At 36.2% G+C, this 27475-nt stretch overlaps 1 protein-coding gene across 5 annotated transcripts in view; it reads left to right on the top strand.

The window, feature by feature from the left end:
• Positions 1–17215, top strand: part of FGF10 (fibroblast growth factor 10) — a 58819-nt gene extending 41604 nt beyond the window's left edge. For all 5 annotated transcript variants that reach the window (XM_064736669.1, XM_064736665.1, XM_064736668.1 and 2 more), the window contains 2 exons: positions 11297–11400; positions 15107–17215. In XM_064736669.1, the coding sequence (XP_064592739.1) occupies positions 11297–11400; positions 15107–15304 (302 nt within the window). In that variant the 3' untranslated portion in view covers positions 15305–17215. The remainder of the gene's footprint in view (positions 1–11296; positions 11401–15106) is intronic.
• The last annotated feature ends 10260 nt before the right edge of the window (positions 17216–27475 follow it).

Below are 27475 nucleotides of genomic sequence, written 5' to 3'. Positions count from 1 at the left end.
CTATGAGTACATCGAAGTGCAAATACTGTAAAAAGTACTGCTCTTTGGTGTAGTAAGTCCAGCCCAGCATATTCAGAAATAATTGATTGGCTTCCTGTGTGTGAAAACAGAGTTTTATGGGCTTGGAAGCATTCTCAAGAGATCATGTGGTACATCCCCTTGTCCCACAACATATCTATCATTAACTCAGCTGGACACTTTTATCACCTGCTCTTAAAGTCTGCACACACTCCAAAGTATCTTTAATGAATAAAGAGAGTTTTTATCACCCTTATTAAAATCTTATTATTCTTAACATCCTCTCTTACTCCTCTGTGTAGCTGAGCCCATTATTTCTGTTGTCTGTTTCATGCAATATTCCTCTTCTTCCCAGAAATTTTGAACTACTTGAAAGTTACTGTTACATTTTTTCTTCCCAACTCTCCTCTTCCTAAGGTAAACTTTAACTTACAATTAACTACAAATCTTGTTTTTCTATGCCTAACACTATGCTGATTGCACTGCTTAGGCTACCTTGAAACAAGCAAAGAACTCAGATGAATCCTTCCAAATGCTGGATTATGTAGAAAGATTTTGTTTTGTATTTTCAACATGTTTAGATGTGTCAGGAGGCTATTCACTTTTCACGTTCCTCCCTCAAGGCCACATTGTACACCAGTAACCACACAGAAACTTTTCTGCAAAATACTTATCTTGTTATTCTTCCTGCATTTGCGCTTCCTCAACACTTCATTCTATTTTTGCAGTTAATCCTGGCAACAATTGCCTAAACACAGTTTTCTAGCCTGTTTTTCATCCTACTTAAAATAAATTTATATTAAACTAGGGTATTTATGATAATGTATTGTGGTTGTGTCAAAAGCTTAACTACATAGCCCTTTTCATGACGTGACCTGTTACGCTGTTATAAAATCAGATTAGATTTAATGAAATTTGCTCTTGACTGGTCTTTGCTGGCTGCTTCTCTGCTTTCTTTCATTTCTCTATATGGAGGAATGTATATGTAAGAATTAAAGGGTGACTCCACTGCTTCAGACTAAAGGTCAGTCTGGTTTCCTGTCTCTGACAGTAGCAGCAGGAGAAGCCCCAAGAGGAGAGGAACAAGCAGACAGTGCTAACTGCCTGCTACACTTCCCTACTGTGCATCAGTATGCAACTCAGAGACCAATGATTGTATTGATTTACTTCTCTTAGAACATTATTTTGGGATTAATTGCTCTGATTTCTTCTCAGTTCAGGTAAACTGACATCCTAACAATGATTGCTGTAATCTGACAAGTGAAAAAAAATCACTTCTTTAGTTTTAAGCATTAAATTGTTGTTTTCTGGCCAGTAATTTCATTTAAGATGCAGTGCATAGTCCATACTCCTTTTTCATTTTCTCAGTTACTTTCAGTTTTACAGATTTTTGCTACTGAAGTCATTTTTGTTCCACCCTGAAAAGCCAAGTGGTTTAGGTATTCCTCAAATACTAGTTAACCATTATTTCTGATAGTGCATGTTGCTCTTTCCTGTAACTTTTCCAGTTCTGTTCTATCTTTTATGAAACAAAAGACAACTGTAGCATTTGGGTTTAAAATGAAGTCATGGATGGATTTAAACTTTGTGGCTGTATTTTTCATTTCCTAAACATCCTACTCTTCTCCAGTAAATTTCAAATTTTTTTAGTACCTATTACAAGAATAAGAGCTAGCAGCTGGGCCATAAACCATTCTGTAACACATTCAATGTTTATAAACCTGACGTTATTTTTCCTGTGTGCATCACTTTTTACAACATTCACCTACACTGATATTTTTTCTGGAATTTTATTTCAGAAATTTATTTTCTGCATTTTATTCTGGAATAATTGCCTTATCAGGTTGGGTTCTGAGAGTCTTTTGCAATTATTATTCCCAATTCCTTCAGATTTAGTACCCTGAATAATTTAGTATAATCAGCAGGGTTTTTCATGGCATTACTGTAAATCATTAATGAATACACTGAGGACAGAAAATACCAGGACTTTGTTGATTACTTTCCCAAGAAAAATTACTTTTCCCCCCTATTTTTAACCCATAACTTGTTTTTTTATTGTTTTCTATGCACCAGCTATACAACGTGTAGAAAGAACCTGGAATACAATTATTGAGTTGGTCAAGCACAAGCAGTTGTAGACAGTTTTACGTTTAATGTCTGTGCACAGGCTGTACAAGGAGCATGCTCACCATTGATCCCACATTCTCAGGTGTTTCTGCATCCACATGCAAAATCCCATTATATGGCAGCTCTGCTCTTCAGCTGCTCATCTCCAAAGCTGTCTACACTGCAGGTCTACACTGTCAAATAACTTATTTCCCAAGGTGGCTGTTGGATCCAGTGCTAATGTTTTACACTGCACTTGTTAGTTCACACCTAGCTTTATTTGGCATGAGCTATTTTCCACTGGGATCAATTTCCATAAGATTTTCAATATAATTCACTGCAGGGACCACATAAACAAGACCAAGCCAGTCCTACTTCCTTTGGTTTTTAACAGTTTGATGCCAGGCCATGCAGAGCAGTGCCTACATGACCTTGCCATCAGACTATACAGGACCAAACTGGTGGGCTGCCACACAGCCTTCCCAATATGTCAGACATCAGAACAGAAAATCCACAGGTGTCTCTGACATACAGGTGAAGCCTCTAGAGGTAATATTCTGAGGAAAATTGATCCAAGCCCTCTCAGGGACACACCAGACCAGCTCCATAAGGTGTGAATATGATTGTCAGACAGGTTTCTTCAAATGGCCTAGGGACAGGTTCTCCTTGCAGTGTTAGGCAGTGGTGTAAACAAAAGTATCTCTGAACCTGACACAGAAATAGGCAGAGAGGATAGGACATTCTTTGCCTGCTCTCTACACATTTCCTGACACAGCTTCTGCTGGTATGACAGCACAAATCACACTCACTGTCATCTGAGTGGTTCATTGGGGTGCCTTGCTTGAGTGTACTTTGTGCTGCTAAATTGCAGAATGTTGAGCAGAAAAACTGGAAAAAATATATCAAACCTTGTGGATTTGATACATTATCTTTTAAACATAGTTTAGCAAGCATTTGTGCACACACACAGTTTGAGAAGAAGTAGCCCCAAAAAATTTCAGCAATCCAGGCTAGGGAACCATAGTTTTTATAAAAGGACAAGATGTGAGTTGCAAGCACGTGCAGGTAGATCACATAATCCTGTGTGCAAAACATGCTTGTTAGCTGTTATCTGAAGATGTCAGCAGGGAAGATGGAAACAATATAGAAGGAGACTTAAAGATAATAAAAGCAGAAGGGTGTGAAGTGATTGTGCTCTTCAGATCAGCCTTTTAAGTTTCTGTGCAAGATTGACGATTTTGTAATCCTGCTTTTTATGAGGTGTTGAATGAATGCTTAAGAAGACAGCACTTATCAGTGCTCATCAAAGTTTAAAAAGAACTGTTTGTACTAGCAGTCTGAAGATACGGGGTCTAACTAGGTTAGAGACAGTCAAGTATTAAAGATGAAAACACTGTGAAAGACATATATCAGGTTGCACTGCAGCAGGCCATAGTTTACATATGTGTGCTAGAGTACAGACCTTGTTACATGCTTTTACTGCATACCTTTGATGAAGAAGGAAATGTACATAATAGGTAAGACAAAGAAAAAAATCTAGCATTAAATATTGAGAAGTGGGTCACCTAGCATTGTAACAAGAATAATACAGTTATTGAGTGGTGTCTTTTTGAGTGGTTGCCATTTAGGATGCATTAAGCACACAAAATTATTTATGTCAGAGAAAGAAAAGCAATTAATGGATAAAAGAGTAAACTGGTGATCAGAGGTCATCATGTTTTTTTCAGCTGCTAAACTGCTGGTCTTAATATCTTCTCATATAATAACAATATGCAATTAATTTATCTTTCTTTACTCCGAGACTGTTGAACAACAAGTTTTATAACAATTGTGTCTTTCAATAAATACTTTGTTTGAAAAAGTTTAGAGAGTGGTTTGCTTGCAAAGTACCAACTAGGTTATAAGTTACTCAAAATCACCCATCAAATCATATACAACATTGTCCCAAACTATATAAATATAAGTATTAAGGTCAGAGGCCTGCCTTTTATTTGATATTATCCAGACTGGCTAAGAAAAAAAATTCTGGAGGAAAAAAAAGCCAGGACGGCCAAAAACAGATGTGAATTTTAAGGAATTTTTAGATACAGTGAAATACTGTTTTCATTGATTTTCTAAATACTGATTACCCATACCGTAGAGCTGCCCTAGTGTACACTTCCCAGATATTCATTCTGTTCCCAGAGTCCTTATAAAGTTTTCTTTCAAAAGTGATTATTATGATCAAGTAACATTAGGAATATTTGTGGCATTGCAGAAGAAAACTACTGAAAGTGTTGATGAGTAACTACCACCAAATATAATTATGTGAAAAATAATGATCATTACAACTGTCCAGGGGTAATCTTTCATTATAGACACGTGGGTCCCATATTTTAAAATACCATGGACTCCTTTTTCCCATGTGAGGCAAAGACAGACATAAACCATTAGAACCAACAACTAATTGATGTTGTGGATTAGTGTGTTTGGCAACTTTCTGATTTGCAGGGAAAACACTAAAGCATCATTTTTTTTTCCCAGAGAAACATAGCAGTAGCAGAATACTGCTAGAAACTGCTCTTACTCATGGTATTTTAAAGAGGAGCCTGTAGAATATTGCAACTTTTTTTTCTATTTCCCCCCATTACTAAGTTATTATGCCCATAGACATTCGGGAGAAGATCCTACCTGCCACAGGCAGTGCAGTGCACACTTGTAAGCTTTGTGATAGCTATGCAGGTAGTTTTGCTTCTGTCTCCTACCTTCCACAATAAGGTAAGTTTTGAGATGGGGAAATAACAGACCATATTTTTCCAGTCCTGTTTGCTTGCACAGAGGGGAGTCAAGATCCACCCTAAAGAAAAACGAGGTCCAAAATGAAACAAAACTGATGAAAGAGAACTATTATCCCATTTAGCTGTTGTTCTAGCAGCCTTAGCTAGAGCAACAGCCACAGTATGTGTCAGATAGTCTTAGCAGCAGACAACAAACTTGTCATTTGGATAAAGATTGTTGGTAGACAAATTGCAGAGGACATCTGCAGCACGCTGGGTTTCCTTTCCCATAACGCCTATACAATGCCTCATAAGAGTTTTTTCATCTGTTTGTACATACTCTGACTGCTTTAGCACCCTGGCTCGCTTCCATCTGCTCATATATGTCAGTGCCTAAGTACTGTTTGGCTCCATTTAATTGTCATTTGCACCCCCTTTGCAAATAGAGGTATTGTATCTGCTAGCTGATTTCAGCCCGTTAATTCTCTTGCCAATACATTCCACCCAGCTAGGAGATACTCCCTTCCCCAGGAGGGAAAGGACAGATTGCAGGTGATGTACAGATACTTCTATCAGCGACCATGCCTTTGGACTGTTCCTTCTGCAGTGCAGCTGTCTGTTATCCCTCCATAGTCTGTTGGAATGGACATTAAATGGAATTGCCTTACCTCTATCCAGTTTCTTCCAGTTAAAGTTATTCACTTTGAATCTTATACAAGTGGTAAAATGCAGGAGGCGAATAAAGTAATCGTGAATGTCAAAGATAACTTGGGATTTCACCCAGGCAGATCCATACAGCCCTCAGAAAATGTACTGATCTGTACTACTCACTTATAAGCTTTCCATTCTCCTGCATGTTTCTGTGGAGACATGGAAATTTAAGATTTGGCAGAAATCCTGAGTGCCTGGTCCTGTCTACAAAATGGAAAAATACATGGACTGCCAAGTTTCGATTAGGATTTGGATTAGGATCCAAGTTTCCTTATAAACACATGAAGTAGTCATTCTGCTCAAGTCAGTACCCATCAGGCCTTAGTTAGAACATTGGTCCAGTCTTGGGCACCTCAGTTCAAAAAAATTAGTCATCTGGAAAGAGACCAAAAAGAGTGCACTAGAAGGTCCAGAAAATATATACTACTAAAACTGACTGCAAAAACTTGGATTGTTTAGTCCTTAGGGTTTAAGGCTGATTTGTTTTCTATTGGGAGTTTTTTTTCCAAGCCAAATCATTCCAATGATTTTGTTTATAGTGCTGCTCCACAAACAGTTACATTTGAAGGGTTGGTGAACTTCAGCACAGAGGCAGGAAAAAGAAGCCAGGGAGGGCTGAAACTCCTTAAGGCATCTTTGTCAAAAGATCTAATCAGATAACTGCAACCCTGCATCTAATCATATGTACTATACTGTTGTGGTGTTTTGTTTTCCATTTTCTCTCTTGGCATATGAATCACTGCTCTTCCTTGGTTAGTATGAGTTGTCACTTATAGCTTCTCTGTCCCAAAACCAGATCAGATAACGTATTCCTACACTGTCTGTGTCTAATCTAAAAGTTACCAAATCTTGTAGTGTTGGGGTCATGCAGGCTGAGAGGCTCAGAAATCAACATTTTCTGTCAACATTCATGCAGCTGTTTATATGTCTTCCCATCTTAGCTCAAAACACAGAGCCCAAGAAATCTGAGCTCTGGTTAACAGAACCAGAGCCAACCAGGTACTGTTGGCTCTATGTGCCAACAGCATTCAATCTCAAGAGCGTGAATGAAGTCCATCTGAAGGAAACAAACATGTTTATATTCCCTAGCACTTTAGCTAAATCTGATTACACGCTTGTGTGTTTGTGATGAAAGCGACAAACATGGTGTCCTTGAGGGAACATCTGAACTCATCATAACTGACAAGATAGATGGATCCTCAAAGTCACTTCCAGAATTTCCCTTGCTTCAGTTTAACCTATCTAGCTTTGGAAACTTAATAGAGGGAGTGGTGGTGTTTAGAACTGTCCTTTGAAGTTGGCTGTCTTCACTGACCAGAGAGAAAAATGTAGGCTAACTGTGATTCTGAATTAATTGTTTCTGCTAGATTGCAGGATGTATACTAGCTAAACTGATTCCTTCCAATTTTGTAGCTAAACCTAAACTCCTCCTTTGCTAACCAATGGCTCTCATTATCGATCCCTAAGAGGTTCTCTCATCCCAGGTGGCATCCTTCATTTGCTTGGCTACAGAGAAACATTGATTGACTCATCCGTGCTCTGCTCTGAAATTAAAGCCATAAAAGCAGTAAAAGATGAAAAGGAAGTCGGTACAGACTGTGTGAATCTGAGAACGGGCTCTAATAATTAGTCTTTAATGTGATTTTTATGCACTCTGCACCTGTCACATCTTATGCTGATACTATGGTTATGCAGGAAGGCTCAGAGGTTTTGTTACTATAATCTTCCATAAGTTTAGATATATATCTCAGGCTTATCCAAAAGTATTAGATGTGCGCATTGTATAGAGAAGTTCATGGAACATTAGTATTTTGGTTATAGTTGATCTAAAGATGACATATTAGCAGATTGCTTTGTGGTCTTTCAGTACATTAACTTCTGACTTAGAGTAGGAATGATGGCAGTCTCAAAAAAAAAATCAAATATTAATAAAATTCAGAATCAAGTCTTATAAACAGAACTGGTTTAACTTCAAATAAACTTAATTTTTAAGTCAAAGCTTAGGTTTGGTTATTATTCAGGTTTGTTATTATTTGAGGTTTCTGCCCATAACTGTGGCACTGTGGGTTGTGTGACTTGTATTTTAAGCTCCCTTACAAATTCAAGACCTCACTCTTCATCTACAATACTTTTGCAGACAGAAGAAAACTCAAAGGGGGGAGGAGAGATTGTTTGTGGATTGCTGCATGTATGGGATAATCTTTGAAAGGTGTGGGAAGATGAATGGTGGTTCCATTCTTCTGCATGGATAGGACTGCAACTAGTGATGGAGATGTTCTAAATGTGTTTATAAGAACTCCTTACACAAATTACACAACTACAGGAAAATTACCACTGTCTCACATTGCAAAGAAGTTGAATTTGGCCCCAGAATCAAGTGTTTCTTGTGGCAGACCACGTCTACAGCCACTGCTCTTCTGCCTTGACAACAGATCTGATATTCTGTCAAATGCCCTTCCTAAGAATTGATTGACATAATTTCATTATATTTCTAGGATATTATGCATTTTTTGCTTCATATTTATCAGCATTTTTATAAAATATAGGACATTTTTAATTAACATATAACCAAGGAGGTGCAATTTTCACTTGTAGTTTTTACAGACCCTCTGTGCAAAGCAAGAAGACAAACAGGTTTCTGTTGCCTTGTAATATGTATAATGATCACTTTTATAAAGTATAAAAATACAGTTTATTTAAGGTAAATACATTTGGGTTCTATTGGGAATATGTTTAAAGTCTTTGGGACCTGTAAAGAGAGTGCATGCACAGCTACAGGGCACATCTCATCTTGATATTTGAAATCTTTCTAATTATAATTGGAAATTATTTGGGTATTGAAAGCTATGCTTTTACAGTGAATGTGGTCAATGAGGATTAGTTGTAATTGTTGGGTTTTACAAAGTTATGGCTGTGAAATAACAGTGTGCTCTCTGGTTTAAAGCAATAATAGAGGCCAGAACATTTTGATTTATTTTTAGTTAATTCATTTTCATTTCCAAGTTCCTAAGAAGCATGAAATCAGAATAAGTAACTCCTAAGACTTTTACCCCAATAACATTAATTTTTTTGTACTGCTTATTATCAAGAATAATTGCAAGTCACATTATATCATGGAAATTATTTACCTTAGAGATCTTCTTGGACCTAAGTCTTAAGGCTTGGAAATACCTAAGCCCAAGCAATGGTATAATATCAGATACAAGAAGCATGCAAGGAAGCATATTGAAATGCCTTTTTTGTTTCAGTCTTAGAGAAGAGAAAAAAGAGTTCCAATGAAAGGTAACATTGTTGGGAATAGAATAAGAAAATAAAAAAAATAAAAAAGAAAGGGATGGGGAAAGGGGGAAACACTGTAGTTTTAAGCTTCATACTGTATATCTCAATTTCCTTTTAAAATATATTCCTGCTGAATTTAATAGCACTTCAAGAATAATCAAAGTCATATTTTCACCCTTACATCAAATGCATTTTACTTCTTTTTATTCTAATTAAATTATTTCAAAGTTCTAGAAACTTCTTAGACTTTCTTGCAGATTCATGTCAGAGGAGTAGGTGATTTGTCTACAGCAGATTTGTCTATATCACTGAAACCAATAAAAGATTCCTACTCCCTTCAAAAGACTTCTATCAAATTAGAGATTCTTCTCTTGGGAAGATCTGTAAATACAGTGAATAATTTGCAATCTAGACAAAATCTAGCTGGTAACAGTGCTTGTAACTAGCAGGTAACTCTTCGGGGGACTACAGAGAGTAGCAAAGTATCAAAGTATCAAGTTAAGTCTGTATTGCCCAAGGGTTAACAGATCAAGATTAAATTGATCTGAAAGAAAAACATCCATTAAATATCTACTTCTCCCAAATAAAATACTGTAGAAGATAGAAAATGCAAAATTGTCAACAAAAATATACCTTTTTAAGCTTTCAGGTACACAGAACACACTCAGTGAGAATAAATCCAGGATCACTAGTTATGATATTATCAACCTGACAATAATTTGGAACAATTCTTCTATGTTTGGCTACAACTAAATAGCTTAACCAGCTAAAAGCAAGCTAGTTGTTTTGAATATAATAAATGTAGTAACATTTCTCCTCATGGACCTCCTTACAGTTGCTCCACCAGGAACATTATGGAGTATGAAACTGCAAACAAACTTTACCAGAAAAAGCAGACTATATTTTCACTAATTGTACTTGTGTTATTTTTATTTAAGTATTTTACTGGAAAGCAGTGATGTCCATCATTCAAGTGCAAGACACTTAAAATGGGTTAATTCTGTACAAGTTTCTTATTTAGGCACTGCTCTCCTTCAGCTCTTGGTGAAATAGTTAATGAAATAGCCTAATATGTTATTGTTACAATGATAGTATAGCAAAATCCAAATCAGTTTAATCCCTTTCAACATGAAAATTTATAATGGCACATGTTATGCCAGTATTTTTCTTGCTTCTTTGTTTGTGGTTTGGTTTGGTTTGGATTTTTGTCATGGTACTGGTGATAGGAATGGACCCAGACACAGTTCAGAATACAATTCTGCAAAAAGAATTAACTGAATTCTTCTCATCAGTTTTGGCATGGAAAATAAAAAAGAAAAAGGCATCACTCATGGTGTTGCAGCAGTGTGTGCATCAGATTCTTGCCCTCTATTAGTTTGCTATCCGGAAGTTAGTCCATTTTACTCTGATTTTGAGCACAATTACTTTAGCAGATGTCCTGTGGGAGAGCTGCTCAGTCCTCTGTAACAATGCTCTCTCAGAAGATCAAGAAAGCAACTTTGGCTTTTCTTTGCTGTGAAAATGAACAATATTTTAAGAATAATAGGGATTAGAGCCTTGCAAACATGGCAAGGCTCTAATCAAGGGCATGGCCCTGGTTGATGTAAGCTACCACAGCCTAATCAAGGAGGACAGTTTTGGCCCTCCTGTAATTTCCCTATTGGTACACCCTAAGTGTGCCACACTGAGTTAGCCAGGATATTGATCTAACTGTTGCTACATAGGTGTCAGGGGAACAGGAGAAATTTTGGAGCCAGGCATGCAGTCTCCTACTCCCAAATCAGTATGTTCCTGGGCAGAAAACAGAGATGAAAAGATGTATCTCCCATTACAGGTCCCTTGAAGCATCCAATGTCCCAGAAAGAGACTGTTTTAAAGCCAGGGTGTGGGGGAAGAATAATATTTATTACAAACAGCAAAATGTTTCTGCTATCTGGAAGACAAAGATAGTGTGGCCATTAGTGTTGGTTTTACTGTTTCCCATATTGTCAACACACTTGCCAAAAGTGAATTTATCAGCTCAGTGCAACCAAGAGATTTAGTTTATCTAAATGTTCTACAAGGAAAAAATTGTTTACCCAGGGTTTTAAAGATTGGGGAAAATCCAATATTCTATTGACATATGCTATATATTTAATTTGATGCTGTGGTTCAATGTCTCTTCTGATAAATTATAGTAAAATCTTTGCTAGGAAGAATGAAGTTGTTTCAGTATCTATGGGTTGTAAAATGTGGGGTTAGGAAACATGTTAATTGGAAAAACATTTGTGTATAGTCTTGTAGTGACTTAAAAAATACTTCTGCTGAGTTTTTTGGTCAGTTGGTCCTAAATATTACAAGTCTTGTATTTTTCAGGTTTATTGTCTTTTCTACAGAAAGAAAATCCTGTATCAAAGTGATTAAATAGCTCAATTTATATTTTTTAGGCATATTGGAGATAACATCTGTAGAAATTGGAGTTGTGGCAGTTAAGTCTATTAAGAGCAACTACTATTTAGCCATGAACAAAAAAGGAAAAGTCTACGGCTCTGTAAGTACCTTTTCACATTCCAGATGGATTTCAGGAATCAGCCCAGTTCCCTGTCTTGCCTATTGAAACACTGCTTGTCTGTGTATTGCTACTAAATAGAGCTGAAATTAGCTTTTTATCAAAATTTCATCCTCTGATAAACCAGGATCACCCCTCTCCACAAGCTTCCTGTTGTTTGCTAAGCTCATGTCATACATAGCTGCTGGGATTTATCATGCTTACTGCCTCAGTCATATTGCTTTTTAAGGAGTGTTCAGTAGACAGGGTCTCACAAAATGTAATCTTTAAGGCTTGTTTTCCCTGGTTTTTTCTACAGAGCAATCACACTTAGCAGAAATTTGAGGGTGGGGAGAGAGGAATAAAGGTGCCTGAAATCATTGAGCTGATGGAGTGAACACCCCAAATCATTAAATTAAAACTTTGAAGAAGATTCCTAGAGTAGCAGGCTTTAAATTGACTACATTGACTAATGAGTAAGCTTATGGACAGTACAGCGAGACATGAACTGAAATATCAGCAGCTGAGATTTATCTGAGCAGAATTCAGGTAACACTTGAAAGTTGTCCATATACACTTAATTTGCATTTGTGTAAGTTTGGGATTACAGATACTTTCAGGGAAAAAAAATATCCAAACACCAAATCCCAAAAGTAATCACCAAACAAAAACAAACCAACTCAAGGAAACTCAGAAACTATCCAATTTTTTCTATAAAGTGATATGATCTATAAATGTAACAATTAAACTCAAATATATCCTCACACATCCCCATGATTACAGAAACACCAGGTTGTTCTGGTACTACATCTGGTTTGATTTGCAGTTTTTCAATGTTTTTCCAGTTCCTGGAAAGGTTATGAGCCATTCTGCAGGTTGCTTAATGTTCAGATCATCCATATGTTTTGTGGAAAGGATGTCACATATAGGGACTGAGTTTATGGTTGAGCAGTGTAGCTAGGCCACTTATTTCTGCTGGAAACAATGAAGTAATGGTAATCTCAAGTGAGACTCAAAGGATCTCTAGTCATTTGGTTCTCTTTCTTAAGAAGAGAGTGTGTTTAGTTCATACAAACTATATACAGTGTCCTCTCTCACCTACACTGTGGCTAGTCACTCCTGGCTCAATAACATACTGCTGGTTTTCTAAACTCTGCGACAGTTTCAAAGAATCACATTAAGGAGAGACAAGAACAAGACATTTTTCTTATATTCCTGTAAATGTAGATTTAACTTCTAGATTTATACTTGTCAGAAACACAGGATGATCAGTGCTTATTGAGAGAGGAAACTGTGTACTGAGTTACTCAATACAGTCATTGATCATGGGTGTGTTTGTGAGGTAGGTGAGGGTTTTAGCATAAATCACCATGTTCAGTCCACACATCTCAGTGGTGCACCTCAGCCATTTGTGATGGTCCATCCCAAAGCCCAAGACAGACTCTCTAACCCCAGTTGTCAGCCTTGCCTGGTTGGTGAGAGTCTGTTTAGAGTCTGTCCCAACACTATATATGTACAAAAGACATCGAAGCAGCTTTCATGTACCATAGATGGAAATTGCTGCCATAAGATTCAGTAATTCATAGTGTATTAGAAATAGTGTTGACAGGAAGATACGAATGTGGGAAACCTTTTTTTTAATTCCAGCTGAGATAATTTTTCAGTATTCACATCATAAAATCACAATATAATGATTTATCAAAACCTATTCCATAATACTTTAGCAATTTCAAGAATGCTTCTGTTACTATTTTTCCAGTAATCCCAGGACTTGCAGTTAGCCTCATATTACTGCAGTGTGGCAGCTTGCAGATGGATACGAATACCAAAACCAGAACCAATAAAAATTCTAAAAACACCCTTGAGCACGTGCACAATAGACATTGGTGCAGACTTATGCTGAAAATTGTTTTAAATGAGTAAAGCAGTCCTGTGTAGCACTCAGACCCCTGCCAGTAAGACTTCAGAAGCACATCAAAACATCATATTTTCTGTTATCTAAGAATAGAAGTGCAAGTTGAATTTGAGTACAATTCTGCATCTAAGAAAACAAGCAAAGCTCTTTCTGTATTAATCAAATACTTTTCCATTTGACTGATTTTCGTTAAAATGAGGGGGAAAAGACTCACTCTTAGATTTCTTTAACAAATTTACCTTCTTTAAGTCTCTTTAACAAATTGGCAGATAGGAGAAGTTACTGTGGTTTAGGACTGTGATTGATGAGCACCTCCCTTTTTAATACCTTGATCCCAGAGGTGACATATTGCAGAAAACAACTGGTAAATTATCTATATGGTGGCTTTGTGGTGAAGGCAGTGCCAATAGTGGTCTTGTAAAGAGTCTTGCCTTGATAGTGTCTTCCTCGCTTATCATTGTTCTGATCATAATCCTGAAATTAAAGAACACTTTGGGAGCCAAATTTAATTTGAATATGTGCAATTCCATCAAGCAAGTCTTCAATGGTTGTAGAAGCAACCAAGGGAAACGAACTGTTCACACAAAATGCTCACTGGATCAAAGCCCTTATCATTAACTAGTATAAAAATTCTAATTTAAATTAATAGGTATGGGAAATATATTTAACTTGATTTAATTGACATGAAACTTGATTTATTATTCAGACATATTTCTTGTCTTGTTCATGATCACATTAAAAATAGTACATGTAGTTAGTACATCATACTCTGAGATTCTGACCTGCTTCTCCCTGAGCTGTGCAATGACATCTTATTTTCTGAAATGCAGGAACAACAAAATGCTGATTTTTCATTCTAATTTAATTATGTTTCAAACACCCCAGTTTTAAAAGCCTTCTAAATGCAATATAAGTAGTTTGTTAAAATTGGATGGCTTTATATATACTTGTTTATGAAAAGAACTATTCTTGACTTCTATATAGAACAGTGCATCTACGTAAAATTACATTTAACAGTATAAAAAATAAGTAGGCTCCCCTACGTTCTTCCACAGGCTTGTATTTTTGATTCATTTTAACAGCCTGACAACTGTTTCTCCTTTAAAAACAGAAAATCTTAATCCCTGGTCCCATACATAAAATTACTTCCAACTTTGTTTAGTCAATAAGATATGGGATCATACATGATTCCTTTTTAGGCTAAGCTTTTTTTCAGGTCAGCCAAGTGATAGGCCTCACACCAATTGTGATAGCAGCCTAACAGTGATTTACACCTATCCAAAAAAAAAGCCCTTTTTCATCACCAGAGTGGTTCAAAGATTCTTACTTTAAATAAGAAATAGTCCTATACCATCAATATTTGTTTAATGTATAGTATCAATAATTTCATTCAAGGTATTTAAGAGTTATATTTGTTAGAAATGAAATGTGATTTATGATTCCAAGATTGCTTCTTTATGCTTTTGAGTTTATGAATGAGAACTTGATTTAATATTCTTGCCATATTCCAACACAGAGACCCTGATTTTCAGTTCTTAATTAATGAAATCATTTAACTGCTATATTTATGCATTGAATTATTAATTATATCCTTTTTTAATTTCACTTTTTGCAGTTTAACTGATGATGCTTTATATGCCATGAAACTTTTTTTTAAATACACTGTGGAATCCTAAAAGAGTGTCACATACAAGAGACTACAATCTTTTGAAACATTTTTAAAAAGTATTTTCTTTCAGTATGCTGAAATATTATGTTTGTTCTGAATCTGTGGGTTTTTTCTTCTTTTAACAGAAGGAGTTTAATAGCGATTGCAAATTGAAGGAAAGAATAGAAGAAAATGGATATAACACATACGCATCCTTAAATTGGAAGCACAATGGAAGGCAAATGTTTGTGGCCCTGAATGGGAGGGGAACCACGAAGAGAGGACAGAAAACAAGAAGGAAAAACACTTCAGCTCACTTTCTTCCTATGGTAGTCATGTCGTAGATGAACAAACTTTTTTTGACGCAGTTGAACCAAAGGCTGTTATGTCAAGAATATTTGGTAATTCTCTTAAAAGGTAGATGCGGAGAAGTAGCACAGACATCTGCATGTTTGAAATGAGAGCAGGGGAAGCCTTTGAAGGTTTTGTACTTATTGCTGGCACATGAAATACCTTTATTTAGTTCGTTGTCATATCTTATAATCAAAATGAAGCTGGATCAAAGGGGATGGAATTTATTGCCAGTGTGAACTTTTTTTTTTTTTTAATCACTGCAACAGACCTTGATGGACTTAGGACAATCTGTTGCGTGATCTTCATGGGGAATGCTATTTATGGAATACTAACTCTTATCAAAGTCCTTAATTGCTCATTCAAGCCTAATGATTCAATGAACAGTTAGACACACAAGTATTTACTGGAAGCACTTGGGTCATATGCACAAATAATGACATTTCTGGAGAAGCCTTGTGGACGAATGGATAGGATAAGCAAAGTAGTGTATAACTGTTCTAACAAAATGAATAGTATGGTTTGCTTGTATGTCCTAAATTCATTTCTCTTTATTTCTCTCTAAGTTATTTATTTAATAGGATGTTAAATATCTTTTTTATTTGAAATGTTTCCTCATTTGCTTTTTTCTTATTTTCCCTTTTTCTTAGTACTTCACAGAGAGGTTGATAGATTAAAATGTCAGAACCTCAGAAGTACTCAGAGAATTAGACAAGGCTTTAAAGGGAAAATTTAGAGTGTATACTCCATTTTTTCATAAACTGTCTTGCACTTAAGCATAAGACCAAACAAGCAGTGCTTGGATTTATGGTATTGAGTGTCTTTATATTGCAGAAATTTTTGTACTTATCAGCACTCAAGAAAAACCTTCAAGAAATACTTTGTTCAAAGGGTCTTTCTGCTATTTTGAAGTTGAGAAAAGGAGCCACATCTGTACTTGGGTGTCAATGCATCTGTGTGTATATTCACCTGCCTTTAATTTCAGTTTGGAGCTAGGATCTAACACACTGCTATCAGTGTGATATTCTGCAGCACACATTGGGCTGGAACCCTGATGTGGTCAGCCCTGTTAAAATCACTGAGACTGTGAGCATTGAAGTAAAACAGTAGTGTGTAATTCCTAAGTGTAACATTTGGCCACTGAAAGGCAAGCAAGAAGGCAACACAGTCCTGCATACCTTACTCAATTGATACTTGTTCAACCCATTTGCCTTTGGTACCAGCTTGAAGAACCACAGGCATATAGTGGGAGTGATGTCTAGCTAAGGGCTGCGAGACGAAAATCACCCTCGTGCGATCCAAATCATGCTCATGCGTTTTTCAGAGATTATTACTCGTGTATATTATATATGAGAGCCAAATGAAAAGCTGTGCTGGTTTCCAGCTTTAGCATGCCTTTCACAACCATCACAGTAACTGAAGGCTCAAAATACATAATATCCAGCACAATTTTATGAAGTGTTACTCATCCCATGGCTTAACTTGAGCAACTGCAGTATAATAAAGTTAAGCATAATATGAAGTCTGTTCAATTAAAGGTACATAAGGTTTGTTTTATATTTTGCTTTACTCAGTAATTTTAGAGAGCTCTGGAAAGCTCACCAGTGTAACCATATTGAGATTCATTTTGTTAGAGCAGATAAATAGAAAACAGTACATCAAACAATTTGTACCACTGTCTTCACATTGTATTCCACTAAATAAATAAATAAGCCTTTGCAGTGTCTTTAGTAAGAAACAAAAGTAGTATAATATTATTTTGTTTTAAATACTTTACTGATAACTATAAGATTATATTGATGCTGCAGTTTATCTTCAATATTTCTCGTTGTGAAAAAGTTGGTTTTATTTTTATTGTTTGGAGACTGTATTTTGGTACAAAGGAGAGCCTTGCTTAATGTGTCTTTTTGAGAATGTTTAACCTCTATAAAGGCTGGTGTTGTTGGAATCTTCTATAACTTATTTAAGTCAATGTTTAACCAGCACTTCAATCTTAATCTGTTATTTAAATAGTAGCTGTTTTTTTTAAAAAAAAGCAAAAAAAAAAAAGCTTTCCCATAAAATACAAAATGGTCAGATTATATTTCCTGTCCTTAAATAAAGTCAGCTCTTTTAAAACTAGGAATTCATTGAGAGACAACATATTTTTAGTTGATAGCTGATGTTGCATTTCATGGTAGTTTATCTCCAGTTTTCTTCTTCACAAATGACATTTTTCTAGAAAGAGAAATAAGAATTTTAGATTTTAAATGTAATTGCAACTCACAGCAAAATTTACCTACCATGATAAAAGCGAGTCTCTTTTTAAATTTGTAATCAGTAATTAAAACTGACAAGACATAATGGACCACCCATACTGAACCTTCAGTATGAGTTGGATGAATGCAGTATTGAATGACGACTTAAAGAACATTTAGGGCACAAATGAAATTCTCTTCTTACAGACTTACCTAGATGACTTGGTCAGGGGAGGATTATGCATAAATATTATCATAGTACTCAAAACACCATGCTGCTCAAATGACAAGATCAGGAAATATCACTTTTCCAAAGTGAGCCAGGAGCCATTTGTGACATGAAGAGTGGTTTCTGAAAATTAACCAAAATAAAAAAACCCTTGAAGGAATCAATGATTCCTGTGTGTTTGGTATACTGTAACACCCACTATAGTGGGAGCAAACTGCAGATATTAGAGTATCCCAAGTCCTCAACCATAAGCTCTGTTTTCTGTCACCCTGAGCATAATAGTCTCCTGAGTAAAAGGAAAACAGGGGAAGGGGTTTAGAAAATAAAAGGGATACCAAAATCACTGAGCAACAATGTATAGTATGTTATATTTAAATAAAAATAATAAAATGTGGGGATTAGAGAATAAAAGTATTGTCTTTGTTTGTTTTATTAACCTAAAATTGTACTGCACAATAAAAATAAAGAAGAAAAAGATCTGTTGTATTACGAGCTCTGCTTTCATGCTGTGTACTCCCCAAACAAAAATAATTTTAACATTTCTAAGTATTTTTAATATTTTGTATGTGTGAGGCCTCTATCTCCACACTAATAACAACCAAATGTTCCAGATTCTTCCTGTATTTGAGTCCACCTAGTTTTATACAGTGGAAAAAAACAATTAATTTAGAGGAAGCTTGATTGATGAAAGAAAGAAGGGGTTTAGGAAGAAGAACATGTACTAAATATAACTTAAGCTATAAGATTCCAGCTTTGGAAGAAGAGATATGGCTCAGTTTATCATGTTAAATGAGTACTGTATCCTTTGCCTGACAGAGACAGATAAGATTTAATCCATTTATTTATTTAACTGATTGCTTCTTAAATGTTATTAAGTGAACGATATAGTGTGAGAGAAGAGTCTTGCTGATAGCCATAATTATTACATTTCTATGGTAATTTGGAGATACAGTAGGAAGGTGCAGTGTCAGAACTGTTAAAGTGCTTTAATACAAAATCAGCATAAGTTCACACTGAAAGCCACCATCAAGTAGAAGATGAATGCCTGGGCCTCAAGACTGAGGAACTCATTTATACAGAAGTTCTGGTTGGCCCTTCACTCCCCTGACTGGTGTAGTGTCTCACCATCCTTCACAACAAAGCCATAACAGTCAACAAAGTCAAACCTGAATGTGATTACATGTATAGGTGTAGAATGTGAAGCCAATTCCATTGGCAGTCAGAAAGTGACAGCATCTGAGTTTAAGTCACCTGCAGCAATCTTTCTTTTCTTCCCCTCCACTCTGTAACATTTAAGATTTTCCTTGGACTTTTGTCAGAGGCCTGTCACAGTTTTTCCTCGCTGCAGATGAAATGCAATGCAGCATGAGGTTTCTAAAAACATGTCCTACCTATACCAGCTAAAAATAAAATTCATTTGTGAAGAAAATCCAATTAAAACTCTCAGGTGGAACGTTGCAAACACAGCCATTGCTGAAACCTGCCTGTGACACACAGGACTGGATATAACAGCAGACAAGTCCTCAGCACTCATGAGCTTAGTTTAAGACTTACTTGTATTAGATTTTCCTCAAACTTGTCATCTATTTTGTTATAAAGAATGTCAGTGAGATTCAGACAATCATATGAGCTTGTCCACTGGGGGTGTTTAATACTAGACACATGGTTTTGGCCCAAGAAGTATTTGAGTTTCTTGGTGCTTTGGAAGTGTACTTTAAGGAAATATTATAAAATTTCTCCATTCTTCTGCTAATCCCTCTGGCTACAATTCTGTGCTCACTTTTGGAGACAAAACATTTTAGAAGAAAATTTTTTTTGTCTGTAAACTGATGAAACATGGACCTCAGAGATGGCCTCCTCAGCAGAGAAAAAAAATGTGGCATGGTTGCACTATGAAGGTTGTGGAGAGAAGTTGTCCATATCAGGACAAACATATTTTAACACCTTTGTCAGGGATGTGGACAGTGGGATCCAGGGCAGTCTCAGCAAGTTTGCTGCTGACACTGAGCTGGGTGGGGCTGTCCACACAGGGGAGGGCAGGGATGGCATCCACAGGGACCTGGACAGCCTTGAGAGGTGGGACCCTGCAAACCTCAGGGAGCTCAGCAAGGCCAAGGGCAAGGTCCTTCACATGGGCCAGGGCAATTCCAAGCAAAAGTACAGACAGGGCAGAGAATGTATCAAGACTCACCCAGGAGAAAAATACTTGGGCATGTTTGTGGTCAAAAAGCTTAACATGACAGGACAACACCTGCTTGCAACCCAGAAAGCCAGCCACATCTTGGGTTTCATCAAGAAGCCTGACCAGCAGGCCAAAGGAGCTGATTCTCCCCATTTACATTGCTCTATGAGACCCCACCCCTGGAATACTCTGTACAGATCTGGAGTCTACAACACAAGAAATAGGTGGTCATGTTGGAACAAATTCAGAGGACAGCCATTAAACTGATCACAAAGATGAAAGACCCCTTCTGTGGTGACAAGATGAGAGAGCTGGGGCTTTTCAGCTTGGGGAAAAGAAAGCTCCAGGGAGATTTCATTGCTGCCTTCCAGCACCTGAAGGGGGCTTGCAAAAAGGCTGGAGAGAAATTTTTCACAAGGGGGAATTGTGAACAGTTGAATTAAGCTGAAGGAAGATAGGTTTAGATAAGATATTAGAAAGAAATTTATAATCCTAAATAAGATCATCTCAAAACCCACAAATCTTATGATCATCATATGAGAGCATTTCCATATCACCATGCACATAGAGTGTCATCTGATTTTGAAGTGCAACCTCAAAATTACTGAAGAAACATTAGATTAAATTGTTTCTCCAAATATATAGAGAGCAGTCATAACTGGTTGCATTGATTTTTGATACAAATTGAGCTGGTAGTTTTGGTCTTTTGACAAGTAAAATATCTCTATTTTAATCCAAGGTAATTTAAGAAGAAAATTATCCAACTGAATTAAGGGAAATTCAAGCTATTTGGAAAAACCTCATTAATACCAAGAGCTTCGAAGCAAGCTGATTTAGATAATTGTACAACTTACTGAGTTTTAGGCATGTAAGAGCTATCAGGAATGGTTTACATTGCTGATTCTGCCACAGACACGAGCATAAAGCAGATCTCTTCCAAAGTAACTTATAGCAATATTTTGTATCATCCAACTAACCATCTACTGAGTCTATATAAAACACAAGACAATTATCTGCAGGCATAACTTTCAGTTGCTACCAACAAGTTCAAACTCAAGCCAGTAATATGTAGAGAGCCTCTTAAAATTTTCCAGAGCCATACAGTTACCCAATTATGTGCAAATGTGTTGCAACAGGAGAGAATCATTAGTATTTAAAAATCTTTCTAAGTAGAAGAAATCAGAGTGACTAAAAGCAGCCAAAGAACAAGTTTTTCTGACAGAGCACACACTTAGGGGAAATGTCAGCAAGCCTTTCGGTCCCATCTTACCAACATTTGTAAAGAGATGCAATCTGGGTCTGACTCAAGCTTCCATTGCACACTGATTGCAGGAGGAAATATTGACACCAGCACTTACAAAATGAAAAGATCAGTACCCATCTCCTTTCAGCACTCTGTAACTTGCATGAAAAGCAAAAGATGATTTTCATAGATAATTACTATATTTCTCAGTGGTTCTTGCAAGAATGACCTCACAATGAATAAAATCCTTCATTATGCCTCAAAATGCATGTCCTCCTAGTCTGAGTTGACTTATGGATATTGTTCAAGAAAATTGAGTTATTTCAGCTTTTACTAACAGCACTATAAATAAACCTGTAAATAGAATCACAGAATCATAAAATGGTTTGGGTTGGAAGAGATCTTAAAGATCAGCTATTTCCCACCCTCCCTATAATGAGAAGTGAAAATGAACATCTCCACTAGACCAGATTGCTCAATGCCCTGTTCAACTTGGCCTCATCACTTCCAGAGATGGGTCATCCACAACTTCTCTGGGTAACCTGTTCCAGTGCCTTACAATACTCATAATGAAGGATTTCTTCCACAAATTTTTCATATTTAATGTAATTTTTTTATCTGATAGCAGCTTAATAGTTTGTAGTGTTTATTTCCTGTATTTTTTCTTCTGTTAATTTTAAACAAATAGCAGACTGACCCTTCATTACATAGAGATGTCTATTTATACTGGGGACAGCTCAGCCACTTACAGTTTCTTCTTTTGACAGTCTGTACCATAATTTTAATACACACAGTGAAAAAGGGAAAATACCCAACATTCATGACTATTGCGTTACTGCTTGGACTCTGCAAATATGGCAAAGATTCACCATGACTAAAATACAGAGAGAAGAGGGAAAAATTATTTTTCCAGTTAATTGTAGCACCAACAGATATGGATATATCATGAAATATAAAGTATGCTGCACATTGTAAGTGTCATATTCTTAAATTAATTCTATATTTATGTATATAACATGCAATAAAACTTGCATCCAACAGTTATAAATAACACACACAAGCACAGAGGCTTGCACCATTGGTAGTTTCCTGCTAATCTCATTCTATGGTTTTCATTTCTTTAGCTCTGGAGGATCACCCATGTTACTCCCTCCTGTAGCTTCTACAACTCAAGTAGGAAGTTTGCTCAATCAGCAACCTTCAAAGATAATACCCATCTCTAAACTCCACAACACTTACAACCCATCTGACAAAGTCTCGGACCTCAAAATCACTAAGGCATGTCTTATCATTTCTCTGTATGTTTGGCAGCTATCAGTTTGCTGTTCATAGCAAAAGTACAGATGTTAGCTACAGCTACTCCTGTTTTCAAAATTCCAATGTTTTAGATGCCAAAACCCAAGAGTTAATGCACATTAATGATCCAGTATGATTATTTACCTCTGTTTTGATATGCTGGTATATGACAGAGAACAATAAATAAATGAATGTCATAATTGAAGTATTATTATGCATACTCCTAAGATGTATCTTAAGGAGGTAAGCCTTTTTTACTGAAGAGACAGAATTCAAGGAGTGATTTATTTAAAAATAAAGATTATACAGGTTTCCATTTGGAGGATTTTATTTTCTTCAGTCCAAAGGAAGGAACATGAACAAAACCCCTGCAGACATACTGAAGGCAGAAGCAACAATCACAGCTAATATCTCAAGACCAGTAAGTCGTGTAAGACCTACCAGGAAAACTCTCGGTGGAATCCTTTTCTTTATGGGTGGATGAAGATAGAAAGACAATTATTGAGTGCCAAGCCCTGTAACAGAAGAAAGATTTGAGCAGCTGTGTTCTTAATACTCATAATAAAGGGACTCAGTGCAGCTGGCATCTGAGCCAGATAGCAACAGGGCATAATCCCTGATGTCACCATGATGGTATTTCAGAACACTGCACTATTACTCAAAAGGTTAAGGAAGGAATTAGAAGTAAATTGATATTTACCCATTTGGAATACAGGATCCAAACAAGACTTCATTATTTTAATTTAGTAAACAAAGTTAGTGAGAAAAACATAATAATTGCCTATTGTGCTTTGGAAGGAAGTACTACATGTATTCCAGAGAAGAATAACATGAACATTGGCAATGCACTGTAATGACCAACATAAATGCTCTGTGTTGTTGAGAAGTGGCAGGATCACCTATGTCAACAAAGAGCTGCAGAAGGGGGAAGTGGATACATCTAGGCACACACAAAACTTTGACTGAAATTATTTCACCTCAAATTACTTCTTATTTAAGCAAATTTTTACCTCAGAAACTATAATACATGAGACTAAAAGGGATTGTGGCTACATGGTAGAGCAGTGTTTCTTAACTTAGAAGGCATGCCCTGAGTGCAGCAAGAAGATACATGGAGTTTTATAAATAAGAGATCACTGCAAAAAAATGTTAGTACAGGACAAGCATCATATCAGGAAAGCAACATAAGCATTTAAATGTGACTAGATGAGGAACACAACAGGAAGAGAGGAGTATTGGGAAGAATGAGTTAAATTAACATGCAGAATCTCACATCAAAGTTTCAATTTAAGTTTTGGGCAGTGTCTGAGCCTTAGGGAGAAGTTGAAATTTTCTTCAAAATCAATTCTAGAAGTAAGCTGCTATTGGCTTCTAAATATTACATCAAATGTGATTTTGTTTGTTTCAAGCCCTCACAGATTGTCCACACTGTAAACATTTTCCTGGTAACATTATTGTGTTTTATGTAAATACGGAGAATTTTCTTAACTTGAGCCAGATTACATTTTAAACAAGCACCATGTAACAAGGATGGCCCTAATTAAACAGAGGACTGCTGGGAGTACTATTGCAATACATAGAAATCTTGTGCCATTTCCTGTCTTTTTTTTATTGAGCATGAAATCCACAACAGATTTCCTGCCACCTAGGTAGAACTGAACAAGACACACTCTCACTCTTACTGTGCCGTGCAAATGCATAAGCCAGCACTGGGTCTCTGCAGCAATCTGTGCTTACCTGGGCTCATGACAGAGCCTGTCACCATGAGACCGCACGAACAAGGGCTCAGCCACTGAACGTGGTTAGAAAATCCAGGGGCTTTCTGAGGGAAGGGGTACTTCACTCGGGTAGCTGTCACCATACAAGATCACACTTCACTTTTTGGAAGAATGGCAACTTTAACCAATAGTGGAAGTAGTTAATGAGGTTCAAACAGACCAAATAGGTCTGATGTAGTCAGTGTTTTGTATGATATGTTCAGGTAAGGCCCTCGCTCTGTTTTACATATTGCTTCCTAGAAACACCAATAGGAGCAAGAGAAGTATAAAAATCAGAAACAAGTACTGAAGTCAAGACAAAAGAGAAGAGCTGAAGCAGAAAATACAAGAAGCTGGCTGCAGAGTGGGTTGACAGACGTGGTCTAGTGCAATTATCTGTACTTTAACTTATTTTCTGCAGTGATCATCACTCCCCAGACACACCTTAGGCTGCTTCCATTGCTTGAATGAACCACTGCCTCCACACTACCACGACTGCCGTGCCTTTGATCGTGAGTATTTGAACAATAGTTTTTTATACATATTCAGTTATAGAACTTCTCAGTAATTACATTTGCAAGCAAGACAATTATCTCCTTATCTTTATTCACACATCCAAGAAACATAAAACTAGAATGGAATATCACTTTGTCTTCACAAATTTCTCTATCATGGCTGTATTTTCTCAACCAGATTGTAAGAGACTATGGCCTAATTTGTGCTTGACTGAAGTATATCCACTTGAAAATTATCTTATCTTGACAAGAGTATTTAAAGAGAGACAAAGTCCAGTTTTGTCCCAGTCACATGCTTTATTGCAATTGTGTTTTTCTGGTTTATTGCAAATCTTGGCTTCAGCTTTCCTTTTTTTTTCACTGTAGCTAAAAGGCAGAGATAGCTAGTGTTTTACTCTGTGAAGGACCAAAATCAACTCACTCCTTATGTTTCTAAATAGTAAAAATTCTTTCAGCTCATAAGGCATGTGGTTCCTCCTCTGATAAAGCTTAATTCTCTTAACTCTCTCTGTTTCTCTTTTTTGTTCTTCTTACAGTATCTCTAGTGTCTACAGTATCCTACCAGAAAGATAAAAATAAAAAATTTTTGTTTTTTTCACCCCTACTTATAATTAGAGCATGACACTAGTTCACCTTTTTCCACAGAATATTTTTCATTATGTTAGTTTGTACAGATAAGTAAGAAATTGATATTTATGTCCAGGGCAGGGACTAAAACCCTGAATAACATCAGGCCTAATATGGAACTCCTGTATGTTCAGTTGGGTTCTTTTCTGAATACCAGTTTTTGCCAATGTGTTTTACTGCTACTTCATAATTTGGATTTTTTTAACTGAATTAAGATACAATGACTAATGGAGAGTTTATAAAATATAGTATATCTACACATTAGATTTATCTGTCAAACTTGTTATCCTATTAAAGAAAATCTAATTTACTTCATAAGGTCTAAATTTCCTTTGAGGTCTATTAGCCATTACAATACTTTCATTCTCTGCTTCACAAATCTTGTTGCAGAAATTGCATAATACTGACTGGTTCATATACCATGGATTTGTCCCACTTGTCTGTCAGATGATAATTGCAATTTTGTATGCTTTTTATTAGGGATATTATTTAATTCAATAATTTTGATATACTCTTTGTAGATAGTTCCCAAAGAGTCCAAAGGAATGAGAAAAACCTAGCATCAATATGCCTAATTTACTAAATATTAGTTCACATTCTCATTTCTACTTAATCTGCAAATGAATTTAAAATTATTCATCTAATCATTATGACAATAGTTTGCTGCAGGAACATAGCAAATAAGAAATGTTATGCTAGTTTTGTTTCTCATGAATCCCTTACTAATGAGTCACACATGAAATTAGGCAATATCCAGTAAAACAAACAAGCAATTAATTACTGAATCTCTTTGGAAATTTACAGATAACCTTCTATTAGCCTAGTACTTATTGCTACCACTATTATTTTATCAGCAAGCTGGAGATATAAACCTGATAATTTTCTATTCCAGAAATTTTGTCTATACCTAATGTCTGACAGAAGCTCATCCAACAGTTTAACATATCTAGTTATGGAAATTCTGCTGCTTTTTCAAGTAGCTTGCTTGTGTGTTGAACTGGCCTTTTGATGTGAAAGTTTTCCTTAAAATCCAATATAAATGGTCCTTTTTTAACAATTAATCTAACTAGTTCACATTCTGTCTATTACAGAGATGAAAACACTTGATCACCATCCTCTTTGCAATAACCTTTTATGCATTTGAAGCCTGTTATCATAGCCCGTCTTCATTTTTCTCTTTGCCAGACTAAACAAATGAAATTCTTTCATACCTGCTTTCGAAGTCATGTTTTCTAAACTGCTTATCATCTGTATTATTTATGACAAGTTATCTCCATTTTCTGTGTCTTTCAGCAAAAGCGTCCCCTCCTCTAAAAGTGCTCATGGTATAAGGTAGCATAAAATAAACATAACTGTAATGAGAGTCATGCTTTTAATAACTTTCTGAAATGGCATTTTCCTCTTTTGTAAATGGCATTCAGTTGCATATGTGTCCCCAGCTTCTTTCCTGCATTTTCCAAGCCAGTCCTTGAACATTTCCTATTCATGTAGTCAGTGAACAATAGTTCAGAGAATTTTCAACCATCAGTGACCTCACTCATTTTCACTGACAGCCATAAGTCCTTAATTTGCTTGACCATGGATCAGAGGACTTCATGGAAAGCATATAACCAGTACAGATAAATATTAACCCAGACACACAGCCAAAAATTATATGAACCAAGAATTTCCTCTCTCTGCCCTCCAACATTACTCACTACAGGCTTGTAGCTATGTCCTATCCTTTTCCTGCTCTAAAAATTTATTTAATACATTTGTTTCTTGAGAGCCAGCAAGTAAGTCAAGCTAAATTGGCTCACTTTTCATATAAACCTCATATAGACAACTGTTTAATTTAGTTAGTTTACTCTAACATGTAACACATGTAACATGTTTATGTTATTCTAACACTTGCCAAGCCTCAGCGTCTAACAGACAGCTAACTGCATCTATAATAATCTAGACTTATCTCACATATCCCAGATATTGTTTTCAATTTCCAATTAAGCAGCTAGCCTGCCTGCTGTAACAGGCCATTTTCTGAACATTACTCCTAATATTATATAATTAAAAAACCAGGTATATTGTTTATCATTATA

This window comes from Zonotrichia leucophrys, chromosome Z (genome assembly GCF_028769735.1).
Source record: "Zonotrichia leucophrys gambelii isolate GWCS_2022_RI chromosome Z, RI_Zleu_2.0, whole genome shotgun sequence".
NCBI classification, from domain to species: Eukaryota; Metazoa; Chordata; class Aves; order Passeriformes; family Passerellidae; genus Zonotrichia; species Zonotrichia leucophrys.
Note: the sequence above shows the minus strand (reverse complement) of the source record. Positions and strands in the feature narration are given on the sequence as shown.